Source organism: Aquarana catesbeiana, linkage group LG03, assembly GCF_042186555.1.
Source record: "Aquarana catesbeiana isolate 2022-GZ linkage group LG03, ASM4218655v1, whole genome shotgun sequence".
In the NCBI taxonomy this organism is placed as follows: Eukaryota; Metazoa; Chordata; class Amphibia; order Anura; family Ranidae; genus Aquarana; species Aquarana catesbeiana.
This window is the reverse complement of record NC_133326.1, coordinates 446,647,786-446,661,535: the sequence shown is the minus strand read 5'-3', so window position 1 is coordinate 446,661,535 and position 13,750 is coordinate 446,647,786. Positions and strand designations below refer to the sequence as shown.

At 40.2% G+C, this 13,750-nt stretch overlaps 1 protein-coding gene across 2 annotated transcripts in view; it reads left to right on the top strand.

Moving 5' to 3' along the window:
* Positions 1-13,750, top strand: part of MACROH2A1 (macroH2A.1 histone) — a 203,755-nt gene that overhangs the window by 107,602 nt on the left and 82,403 nt on the right. The window contains exon 6 of one of the 2 annotated variants that reach the window (XM_073620821.1): positions 2,471-2,561. The exons of the other annotated variant lie outside the window; for it this stretch is intronic. Within the exon in view, the coding sequence (XP_073476922.1) occupies positions 2,471-2,561 (91 nt within the window). The remainder of the gene's footprint in view (positions 1-2,470; positions 2,562-13,750) is intronic. 2 annotated transcript variants of the gene reach the window in all.

The window sequence follows — 13,750 nt, the reverse complement described above, 5'->3', positions numbered from 1 at the left end:
TGATCATGAATTTTATTTACCAAAAATTATACTTTTTATTTGTAAGTACTAAGGATTGTGTCTATCAGCGTTTCATCCAAGATTCATACAACTCTTACACAAGATTCACACATTTTCGCAAATGATTCCATGTAAAAGTGGATGACTCATGGTTGAAAGTTCTGTGAATCTTGGGTGAAATCCTTGATTAATTGATCCTTAAGTTATTCTACGTTATGAATCAGTCTCGGTATTTTAAAATATCAGAAGATGGCAAACTGAAATGATCTATTTTGTAAATATTTAAAATTTTTATGTAAAGAGTCCACATGAGGCCAGGGACCCTCCAGAGGGTTGTCTAGTCAGTTAACCTACCATCCTTGTCTCATGATCTCATTGAAGAAAACTGGAGACTGTAGTAGACCTCTTTTAGTATATAATGGCTGATAAATGTAAGCCAGAGATAGCTGCACATAAAAAGTGAATTAAAGACTCCGTATGCTAAAGTAAACCTGGTCTTTGCTCACTTAAGACAATGCAACAGGTTTGATTTAATGCCCTTCTCCCTATTAACAAATACTTACCTTTCCTTCTTTCCCCTGCAACTAGATTCAGCTCTTGGAGCTGAAAGAAATAACTGATAAAAAAGAGGTGCAAGTGACCGTTCTTCTTGTGATCACCAATCAATGCTGTTATATCAGAAGACCATAGCTAAGACTGTAAGCTAAAGTTGTTCATACACTGTTAGAATTTAAAAAAAAAAAGTTTTCAGAGCATTTGTTCAATTTACCCATAGTTAATAGGGTCAAATTAACATTCATTTTACACTGTAACGACTAGGAAAATCATAGGAGAAGGAAGATTTTTTCTTGAACTAAATTCAAAATGTGAATGTGGGTTTAGTTTTTCCTATTTATTTAAATTATTTGCATTGCAATGTACATGTACATACCAAAATTTAACATAGAATTCCATCCATTGGCATAGCAATCAAATTAAAATTGTGTTACGGAATTTGTTGATTCGATAACCGTATATAGCAGGGTTATGCAATTAGCGGACCTCCAGCTGTTGCAGAACTACAAGTCCCATGAGGCAAAGCACGACTCTGACAGCCACAAGCATGACATCAAGAGGCAGAGCATGGTGGGACTTGTAGTGTTGCAACAGCTGGAGGTCCGCTAATTGCATATCCCTGGTATATAGAATGCTCTAGCAAACAATTTTTCTAAATTTCCGTGAGAGCGTTCAAATGAAATTCTACCAGTGTATTGGTAGCTTTAGGATTCTAGCAATTTGTAGCTTACACAGGGTTTTCATTTCACCCCAGGCAGCTAAATGGAGCAGCAAGGGAGCAGAAGGAAGGTTAAGTATATGCGACTGCGGAAGTTTGCCCTAAAGTAAAGCTGTTGAACAGCTTTCTAGCACATATTTTCTTTGTTTTTAATAAGTACCCTGAAGAATGCATATTTGTGAAATGTTAGTTGTATTTTAAGTGTTCTACCCCTGTACAGCTATATACTGATTTACTAAAGTAGTAGACTGATCTTTTAGTATGAATGTGAATGTTCATTGAGCTTGGTTAATAAGGTAAAGCTGTGTTCATTTCAATAATTCAATGATATGCTTACAAATTCTTTTTATTTACTTCACACGATTTGGTATTCAAAGTGAACACTGGTTTACCTTATTTACTGTCAATCACTTTGAGGGAACAACTAGTCTTTTAGTAAATTTACCCCACTATGTAATGTTTTCTCACTTAGGGCTGCATGAGCACACCTCTGTATGCACAGTGGGAAAGGGGATGACAATTCATTTCTGTAGAAAGTAGCATTTTTTGAGCTGGATTTGGCATTTGAATGTGTATAGAATTTGTGACATACTATAAGGTAGGAAAAGATTTGTACCCCAAGACAGTGATTGTGCTTGAAGCTTTAAAGTTGGTTCACACCACAGCGTGCGTTTTTTTGCACATTACTGCTGCCAAATTCCCAGGACTAAGCAAAATGTTTTGGTGGCCGCAACACGTGTGCATTTCCTTAGTGTGTTTGGGGTGCCATTAACAATTAATAGCTCCCAAGCGCATCTGAGGGCAGCACGTTCCTGTGCGGTGCAGGAAACGCATTTTCCACACTGCAACTGGTGTGAATGGGCCCTTAAGGTTCCAGTACAATTGATATTGTGTGAGAGATGAAGAATAAGAAACTACAACCGACTTATTGTCCTGCAGGACCACTATGCAGTTAAATTCTTTATTTAATCATTTGTATGAACCGTGTTATCCACATTTTAAAATATTATTTAGTAAATATAATGTTGCCTTCATGAACACCTCCACTTCTGCTCCTTTCAGTATTTCATAATTCAGGTGGATTTCAGTATATACATGAGCTTTGAAGGTAGGAATACAAGGATCAAGGTAAACTAATGAATGCACCATATGTCCCTTATCCAACCTGGTTGACGTACATGTGTTTGCCTATTATAGTTGCAAGTTGTAAAGGCTGACATTGCCAACCTCGAAAGCGATGCTGTCGTTCATCCGACAGGCTCTGACCTCTACACCGGTGGTGAAGTAGGTAATGAAAAATTTAGTGATGCAGCATTTCATACCTGTATATGCATGGTTATTTAGGAGAATAATTTGCTGTATTCATGATTGAGTTAAGATGACCTAAGGGTAAGCATACTATACAAAACACTTGTTGCCTACAGGCAGAAGTAGCATGCAAAAATGTTAAACAAATAAACTGTTTCTGCTGGATGTTTCATATGTATAGTATACAGGTGCATCTCATAAAATTGGAATATCATCAAAAAGTTAATTTATTTCAGTAATTTAATTCAAAAAGTGAAACTCATAGTGCCACAGGCGATTAGCCTGTGGCACTGCTGAGGTGTTATGGAAGCCCAGGTTGCTTTGAAAGTGGCTTTCAGCTCATCTGCATTGTTGGGTCTGGTGTCTCTCATCTTCCTCTTGACAATACCCCACAGATTCTCTAAGGGGTTTAGGTCAGGTGAGTTTGCTGGCCAATCAAGCAGTGATACCATGATCATTAAACCAGGTATTGGTACTTTTGACAGTATGGGCAGGTGCCAAGTCTTGATGGAATATGAAATCAGCTTCTCCATTAAGGTGGTCAGCAGAGGAAAGCATGGAGTGCTCTAGAATTTAGAGCTCTAGAGGGCTGTGCTGACTGAACTTGATAAAACACAGTGGACCAACACCAGCAGATGACATGTCTCCCTAAATCATCACAGACTGTGTAAAATTTTGCATTTCATTTGGAAATCAAGGTCCCAGTATCTGGAGAAAGAGTAGGGAGGCACTGAATCCAAGTTGCATGAGGTCCAGTGTGAAGTTTCCACAGTCAGTGATGATTTGGGGAGCCATGTCATCTTCTGGTGTTGGTCCACTGTGTTTTATTAAGTCCAAAGTCAAAGCAGCCCTCTACCAGAAAATTCTAGAGCACTTCATGCTTCCCTCTGCTGACCAGCTTTATGGAGATGCTGAGTTTATATTCCAGCAGGACTTGGCACCTGCCCACACTGCCAAAAGTACCAATACCTGGTTTATTGATCATGGTATCACTGTGCTTGATTGGCCAGCTAACTCGCCTGACCTAAACCCCATAGAGAATCTGTGGGGTGTTGTCAAGAGGAAGATGAGAGACTCCAGACCCAACAATGAAGATGAGCTGAAGGCTGCTATCAAAGCAACCTGGACTTTCATAACACCTCAGCAATGCCCCTGGCTGCTCACAATCCATACCACACCACATTGATGCAGTAATTCATGCAAAAGAAGCTCCAACCAAATATTGAGTGCATACTACACTGTACCTGGGCATACTTTTCAGTAAGTAGACATTTATGTATTAAAAATCCTTTTTTTTAATGGTCTTATGTAATATTCTAATTTTCCGAGATACTGAATTTTGGGTTTTCACTAGCTGTAAGTCCATAATCATCAAAATTAAAAGAAAGAAATGCTTTAAATATGTCACTGTGTGTGTATCGCTTCTATATAAAATATATGAGTTTAACATTTTGTATTGAATTACTAAAATAAATTAACTTTATGATGATATTCTAATTTTGTGAGATGCTCCTGTATATAGGAAACACCCAGCATAAGTTCTTTTAAACATCTAATTCAGTCAGGAGATACAGGTGTTATAGGGGTTACTGACCCCTATAGTATCTGCCTCTGACTGCCCTGATACATACAGTATATTGAGTGACTTAGTGATAGCTGACAAATCAATCAATGTACCTAGAGGCAGTTAGATTTTTCTGGTGACTCAAAAGCTCCTGGCATTTTAAAAAGGAAAAAAAGGGGGGAAGAAACTGCGCTCTGGTGAAACAAACAACAAAATAACAAAACTAAATAGTTGTGCAAGCTGAAAAGCAGCAATTCCTCTGTGCAACACAAACACAGTAGATCAGGGATATGCAATTAGCGGACCTCCAGCTGTTGCAGAACTACAAGTCCCATGAGGCATAGCAAGACTCTGACAGCCATAAGCATGACACCCAGAGGCAGAGGCATGATGGGAGTTGTAGTTTTGCAACAGCTGGAGGTCCGCTAATTGCATATCCCTGCAGTAGATGATAAATTGGAAAAAATTGGAATCGCGCTGAAAACTGACATGCATGTAAATGATCACCAAACAGCAATAAATCCCTGAATGTATATCATGTGTCTAAAACGTGCCAGTTTGAGTATCTATGCCACGGTAGCTACGCCCTGGTTGTGCCATTATCCCAAGGCTTTTGGCTCATCGGTTGTGATCCGGAGGAATTATCCCTTTCAAGCTTTCTCTGATCCTCTGTAGTGGGGGATCATGAGTCTCTGGTAAGCAGCCATTGTTTACTTGTGGTGGTGGATCAAGCACTATCTCTACATACAGCAGAGATCATACAGCCCTTTATGGACTCTCTACTTACTTATCACATTGATGATTTAGTCATATATGTGTATGGACTCATGTGCCTTTACTTATTTATAATCTTTATTAATTCATTTTTGTATTCCCTTTGTACATTTTGTATGATATGCATTCAGGGATTTATTGCTGTTTGGTGATCATTTACATGCATGTCAGTTTTCAGCGCGATTCCAATTTTTTCCAATTTTCCATTTTAAAAATGAGTTACAAATTTACAGCTTACATACAGCCATTATAAACCTGTACTCCAGGAAAATAGTAAAAGATCACCATTTACCCAGTTTTGTACTTACTAGACATTAGTATACATATATTTTCAAAAGCTAGCATAAGTACCTGAATGTCTTTATAATAAGTTCTCATAGTTCCTTGAGGACTGGGACTAGGAAAGAGAGAAAGAGCTATTTCAGTCAGTCATGCTCTTCTGCATTACACAGTACTGTCAATCTAACACTGACGGTTTGCTGACAGAAGAAGAGATAGTCAGAAAAGAAGGGTCAGTGACCAAGCTGTAATGCTTAACTCCAGGGGAGAAAAGTAAGCTCAGTGACTTGGTTGTGCAATCAGGCAGGTGTGCCTGGATCACAATGCTGGATGAACAGTAAGTATATGTATTTCAACTATATATTAAACTGTTTTAAAATTTAAGGTTGTCTTTTTTTTTTTCTGACGGAATCAGTGTTTTCTAATTAATGTAGTGTAATCTCTAGCAATCAGTCCTTAGGTACTTCTAATAAAAATACACGTATACATAACAAATCATGTTGAGTAGGTACATAGCAGAAGTATTGCAGCTATCAATTTGTACATAACAGGTAGCTATAGCACAACAAGTGCTACAGCTACTACAGAAAGTCCAGGTTGCCCCAACAATTTTAGAAAGACAAGACATTTGTACCTATGTAGAACTGACAGTTCATTCACACCACAATGCCGTGCAGAAAACCCATGTTCCTTTGATGTTTCCTGCACCACATTCAAAACGTACTGGATGTGCGATCTGCTTCGGGTGTCCATGTATTCCTAATGATACCCCAAACGCAGATCACAAACACAGTGCATTTGCATGCACCGGATCGCATGGTAGTGCAGTACCATGCGATCCAGTTGCAATGCATTTTTAATAGTGCATGGACTACTTTTATTGCATTCTAATGTGATTTCAGTCCATTTACGTAAATGGGCTGAAAATCGCACCACCATGAATCGCCCAGGAACACAGAGCATGTTCCAGTGCAATTCACATGTGAACTCTGGCCCTTAAAAGAGAAGAATAAGTAAGAATGATAGGAGTAATAGCAGACAAGAGGGCAAAGCAGAAAGTGTAGGTGATAAGGGAAGGAAAATGTGGTGCCTGAGGTTACTCTTAACCACTTCAATACTGGGCACTTTTATCCTTTTCCTGCCCAGGCCAATTTTCAGCTTTCAGCGCTGTCACACTTTAAATGACACAAATAGAGCTTAATTTTGGTGGGATTTAATCACCACTGGGTTTTTTACTTAATTTTTGCTAAATAAACAAAAATAGGCTGAAGATTTTGGAAAAAAAAAACATGTTTTTCTTTGTTTCTGTTATAAAATTTCGCAAATAAATAATTGTTTTCCATAAATTTAGCCCAAAACGTATTCTGCTACATTTCCTTGGTGGAAATAACCCAAATCGGTGTATATTATTTAGTCTGTAGGAAAGTTATAGAGTCCACAAACTATGGCATATATCTGAAAATTGATTAATCCTGATGTACTGATGGCCTCATTTCAAATCCCATTTCTTGAGGCCCTAAAATGCCAGGACAGTAGATATACACCCCAAAAGACCCCTTTTTGGAAAGTAGATAGTCCAATGTATGTAGTAAGAGGCATGGCGGGTTTTTTGAAGTTATAATTTTTTTTACATAATATTTTGGAAAAATAAATTAAAAAAAAAAAAAAAAGTATTTTTTTTTTTACATACTGTCACCAGTGCAGTACAGGGTCATCATATAACTGGTGTAGCAGTGACCGGTGACAGTACAGTATGGACATTTTTTTTCTTTTATAATTCATAATTTTTTTATTTTTTTTTTACACACATTAGGATTGCTTATAGCAGTATATTACATTGCTATAAGCAAGCATTTTACTGAATTAAACTAAATCATTCAGTCTGTTTTGTTGTGATTGACTGTGATTGATCAAAGCTAATCACATGGTCGTTTGGCCTTGTCTGTACCATGTGATCAAATTGACCAATCACCGCTAGCAACACAATTGTACACAATGGATGGCATGAAAGGAAGCCATCAATTGTGCACAACTGTCATGTGACCTACTGTGATTCCTCACGGTGGTCACATGGTACTGGCAGCGAGCCAGTACTCTGATCAGTCATCGGCTGTGTTCTGTGGACACGGGCATTAAAAGATTACCGCCCCACGCCTGCGTGATCTCTGCTTTTTGAAAGGACGTCATATAACGTCCAGTCAGGGTAGGAAAGCCACGGCCCAGCCGTCATTTGTCTATAGGCTGAACAGAAAGTGTTTAAAAGAAGCATGCTATAAATAAATTGTAAGAAGTGTGTAATCAAAATCTACAGGCATATAATGTATTATCTAGGGCTTCCAAATGTTTGTGGAATGTATGGTTATAGTCATGTAACAATGTGAACTTTTCAGATACTGAGAAATGTTATACTTTACATGTGTCACAGAGGATATGGCAGATTTCCAGGCCTTTGGTAAGGTTTGTTTAGCAGCTGTTAGAATGAAGGTTATTAGTTTGAATTGAAAGCTATTACGGCCTTTCAGGTTCAGCTTCCCAAGGATTTTTCCGCATGCTTTTGCCCAGGACTGTAAATATAAATTGATAGACATTAGTCCAATTAGTGTTAAGGATTTTAAGTTTTAGTAAATAAGGAGTTGTCGTTCAGTGTACATTTTGTTAAATAGACCAGACTCTGTTGTGCTATAATAGGCAATTTAATTTTTTTCACAGCTTATACATGTATATTACTAAAGAGGTTGTGGTGAGAAAATTGATCCATGTCAAGCCTTAAAGTATAAGTCCAAACTAACTAACTCTAAACCTGCAACATGCTAAACCTAATCTAACCCTGTAAAGCAAAAATCACTGTACTTGCCTATTCTGCAGCCGATCCAGTCCGGTCTCCAGCAGTGGAAGCTGTGTGCAAGAGAGGACTGACAACAGCTGTGAAATGGCTAGGAAGTGATTTCACCCATTGACTTACTATGGGGCTTCCGTTGTCGTCTGCCTCTCCTGCACCAGATCGGCTGCAGAATCGTAAGTATAGCGATTTTTGCTTTACAGGGTTAGATAGATTAGGTTTAGAATGTGGCAGAGAGCAGGTTTAGCATTAGTTAGGTTTTGCCTGAACTTCCACTCTAAAGCCAGACCTAAAGGGATCAATACTCACTTTTCCCATCTGTCCCTCGTTGGCACCAGCATCTTCTCCTGTGTGCTGGTTTTCGGCCAGCTTCATTGCACATGCGCATAAGCTAGTCATTCCGACACACAGGGGTCAGGTAAGCTGAGCTGTGCATGCCCAAGCTTTGGCCATATCTCTGTTAATTTCACCTTCCCCAGTGACTCCAATATATTTCACCAATATTTTCGGGAAACTAAAATTCTCAATTTCCCTCATACCCCCTTCTTAGTCCATCTTTTTATAAGTTACTAGGTTGCACCTTATGGCAATCACTGTAAAGCCATTCAGACTTAGCCCTTTTCACCTTGCACATACTGGTGTGGCCTTGATAGTTTTGCAGTTGCACTAAATATTGCAAGTTGCACTAAGATGCATTCATTCTCTGCTGCATTCATTCTGCAACCCAGCACAGGGTATGCAATAAACATGGGATAAGCTGCCATCTATAGAAGTATTTGAGCAGTGTGAACACCTACATGTCGGCTTATAGCAATCCCCAGAATATAAACTGAGCTATGCATGTGTGCAGCTCAGCTTACAGCAGCTAGCCCGATTTCTGTGTGTTTTGAAATGACTGGTTCCTGCGCATGACATCATCCCATGCCAGCTAAAATAATAAATATAAAAGGCCCTAGCTAACTCTAATTCTTTTAGCATTCTAAGAAAGTTGGACATCTATTTGCAGCTTAGCTAGATCAAAAATTCTCAGGAGGATTTTTTAAATTCAGCATCCAAATTCCTGAAATCTCAGAGAACATTCAGCGCAGTTACATCACAAGTACACACCATCACCACAGTGAAACATGGTGGTGACAGCATCATGTTGTGGGGATGCTTTTCTTCAGCAGGGATAGGGAAGCTGGTCAGAGTTAATGGGAAGATGGATGGAGCAAAATACAGGGCAATCTTAGAAGAAAGCCTGTTAGATTTTGCAAAAGACTTGAGACTGGGGCGGAGGTTCACCTTCCAGCAGGACAATGACCCTATACATACAGCCAGAGCTACAATGGAATGATTTAGTTTAAAGCATAATCAAGTGTTAGAATGGCCCAGTCAAAGTCCAGACCTAAATCCAATTAAAAATCTGTGGCAAGACTTGAATATTGCTGTTCACAGACACTCTCCATCCAATCTGACAGAGCTTCATTTATTTTGCAAAGAAGGATGGGAAACATATCACTCTCTAGATGTGCAAAGCTGGTAGAGACATCCCCAAAACGACTTGCAGCTGTAATTGCAGCGAAAGGTGGTTCTACAAAGTATTGACTCAGGGGCTGAATACAAATGCATGCCACACTTTTCAGATATTTATTTGTAAAACATTTTGAAAACCATTTATCATTTTCCTTCCACTTCACAATTATGTGCCACTTTGTGTTGGTCTATCACATAAAATCCCAATAAAATACATTTACGGTTTTGGTTGTAACATGGCAAAATGTGGAAAATTTCAAGGAGTAGGTGCACTGTAGGGGCACTGTAGGTCCTAACTTCTTGGACGGACACAACAGTTTTAGATTAGCAGTTGACAGACAAACTTTGTCACCTAGTTTGAGATCCAAGTCTCCTCTCCTCTTTCTATCAAAGAATGTTTTATTTTCCTGCTGGGCCTTGGTAATGACTTCTTGCAACACCTTGTTATTTGTCTGCAAGAATTTCAGCTTTTCCTGGACTGCGGTAACAAAAGAATCAGGCGTGGTACCAGGTAACTATGGAAAACATCCATAGTTTGTAGAGAATGGGGCCTGCCCTGTCTCCGAGTGAACTGCATTATTGTAAGCAAATTCTGCCAGGGGAAGGAGTGATGCCTAATCATCTTGCGCAAAGGACAAAAAGCTCCAAAGGTACTGCTCCAATGTTTGATTTGTATGTTCAGTCTGGCCATTCATCTGCGGATGGTAAGCTGAAGAAAAACAAGTTTCAATCTTCAGTGTCCTGCAAAGATCCCTCAAAAACCTAGATGTAAATTGTACTCCTCGATCTGAAGTTATACTGCCAGGCACCCCATGAAGTCTGATCACTTCTTTGACAAAGATACGTGCAGTCTCTGTTGCTGAAGGAGTACCCAACATAGGTATGAAATTAGCCATCTTCGTTAATCTGTCAACTACCACGAAGATGGTAGTAAGTCTTTTGGATGGAGAGAGCTCAACAATAAAGTCCATACTGATCATTTTTCCCAAGGCCTTCTGGGAATAGGTAAAGACCTTAGCAAACCCCAGGATTTAGTTTTGTCATTCTTGCTTCGAATGCAAACTCCACAGGTCCTGACATAATTTTGGCAGTCTGACCTTAAACTAGGCCACCAAAGGAGCATTGTACATGTTTTGTTGTTTTAGATACCCAAATATGTCCCGCCAAAGGATGGTCATAACATAGACTTAGGATTCTAGAACGTAAATTTGGAGATACAAACCCCTTCTGGTTTATGCAGGAATAGTCCTCCTTGTTCCTGAAGACAGACATCTCATGGTAGGGCATTCTTTACAGATGCCTGCTTGAGCTGAGTAATCCGATATGATTGTAACAGCAAAATGCTTTAGGCTGGCAGAATTGTGCCCGATTAACAAAGATCTTGCTCTTCTGGATGCATGCGTGACAACGCATCTGGCTTGCCATTCTTGGAACCTGGCCTGTAAGTAATGTGGAACGTGAAGCGAGAGAAAAATAATGCCCACCTGGCTTGACGAGGTCTTAATCGCTTGGCCGTTCTGAGGTGCTCTAAATTTTTATGATCCCTGAAGATTAAAATAGGATGCGCTACCCATTCTAGCAAGTAGCGCCATTCTTCCAGGGCTGACTTAATTGCCAGAAGCTCACGATCCCCCCACATCATAATTCTTTTCCCCAGGGCTGAGTTTTCTAGAAAAGAAAGTGATGGGATGTAAGAGGGACTTCACACTCTGGCGCTGTGACTGGATGGCACCTACTGCATTTTCTAAGGCATATACCTTGAGGATGTAAAGTGATGCAGGGTCTGGATGTTGCAGAATTGGTGCTGTGGTGAATAAGGTCTTTAGCTGGTAAAATGCGGACTGTGCAGAGGATGTCTATTGAAAGCGAATATTTTGCTTTGTCAGCTGGGTAATGGGAGAAATGATGGCAGGGAAATTTGTAATAAACTTGCGATAGAAATTGGCCAATCCCACAAATCTCTGTGTCCTAATTCTGTCTGTTGGTACAGGCCATTCAAGGATAGAATTGGCTTTCTGGGGGTCTGTGGAACTGCCTTAGATAAAAACAATAAGTCCCAGAAAGTGGATTGTTACTTTTTCAAATTCCTTTTTTTCAGCTTTTGCATATAGTCCATGCTCCTATAGACGGTCAAGTACCTTTTTAACGTGCTCATGGTGTACCTCTATGGATATTGAGACGATGAGGATGTCATTGAGATATACAATCATGAAAAGATCAAGAAAGTCTCTGAAAATATTGTTTACGAAATGCTAAAAGGTTGCTGGTGCATTACACAACCCAAAAGGCATGACTAGGTACTCAAAGTGGCCGAATCTAGTGCGGAAGGTCTTCCATTCGTCTCCTTAATGAACCCCTACTAGATTGTATGCTGCTCGTAAGTCAAGTTTTTTGTGAATACTTTTGACCTAAAGCACTGAAAAAGTTCCAGAATTGGAGGCAATGGATATCTGTTTTTGACAGTTTATTTAACTCCCTGCAATCAACACAGGGATGAAGGGAATGATCCTTTTTTTTCTAAGAAAGAATATACCACCTCGTGCAGGGGATGTTAAAGGCTGAATGAAGCCTGTTTCCCAGCTCTTTTTAATGTATTGACGCTGAGTTTCAAGTTTTAGTTCAGAGAGGGGAAAGATGCGCCCAAAAGGTATTTCAGCCCCTGGCAGACGTTCAATTGGACAATCATATGGCTTATGGGGTGGCAAGATGTCAGTGTCCTTTTTATCAAAGACATCCAGAAAGTTGTGATATGCTGGAGGAACAAGCTGTGATACAGAAGGATCAGAGTGCAGGCCAAAAACAGGCAAAGGTTTAATCAGCATTGACTGGAAGCAATGCTGTTGACAGTAAGTAGAAGGAAATGTCACTTCCCCTGATCCCCAGTTTATCTGAGGGTTGTGTGCTTGTAACCACGGAATGCCCAGATTGACAGGGAACAGGGGGGATGGGATAATGTCCAAGTACAAATATTCTCGGTGACCAGTATCAGATGAAGTCATTAGCGGGCAAGTCTCTTGAGTTATCCAGTTATCCAGACTTAAGATGAGATCCGTCAGCCAGGTGGATGGACAATTGATGGATCTTAGGCTGCAGGGGAATCTGGTGCTGCTGAGCAAAGTTGGTATTCATAAAGCAGCTGCAGGCTCCGGAGTCAATAATAGCTGGAACCTGGAAGTTCTTTCTGGAAGTCTGTAGTGAAAGAGATAAGGTAATATAAGCAGACTTCTATCCCACAGAGCAGTTGGCAAAACAAGTAGGGGAAGCAAATTTATACTTACTAGGCCTCACAGGACTGTTTTGGAGGTAGTGGCCGGCTTCCCCACAGTAAAGGCACAGGTTATTCCGGCGTCTATGCAGTTTCTCCTCGCTAGTGAGTGGTGAACGTATGAGTCCCAGTTGCATTGGGTCTGCATCAGAAGGCCACTCCATCAGAGTACATTGGCAGGTGGAGGAGGTACAGGAGATGACAACACCCGTGGCAATGTCCAGGTAGGTTTGGTGTGGTACTGGATCTCTCTGCTCACCGTTCCCTGCGAGTCTGCGATAAAGCTGGATAGCGAGTCTAATGAGGTCATTGAGAGAACTGGGAACCCCCACTCTAGCAACTTTATCTTTAAGGCCTTCAGATAGACCCAAACGGGATTGATGCCATAGGGCTGCATCATTACTGTCAGTGTCGGAGCCCCACTTGCGGAATTCTGCGAAGGCGACTTTGCTGGGGAGCATGTAGGGTGGATTCAGCAGTAAAAGATCACTGAGGATCATCATACAGCTGAGCCATAGGAGGTTATTTACGAAAGTCAAATCCACTTTGCACTGCAAGTGCACTTGAAAGTGCAGTCGCTCTAAATCTAAGGGGTAGATCTGAAATGAGTGGAAGCTCTGCTGATTTTATCATCCAATTATGTGCAAGCTAAAATGCTGTTTTTTATTTTCCTTGCATGCCCCCCTCGGATCTACAGCGACTTTACTTCCAAGTGCACTTTCAATGCACTTGCAGTGCAGAGTGTATTTGCCTTTAGTAAATAACCCCTATAGCTTCAAAAAATGACTTGGTAGTGTTCAAGAGTGGACTGTTCTTTTCCAGAAGACGATTGGCCCAGGAATGTGGCTCTCTGAGAAGCAGTGAAATGACAAACCCCACTTTAGTGTAGTCAAGTGAGAAAGTCAGTGGTTGCAGGTCAAAGTATAACTTCCA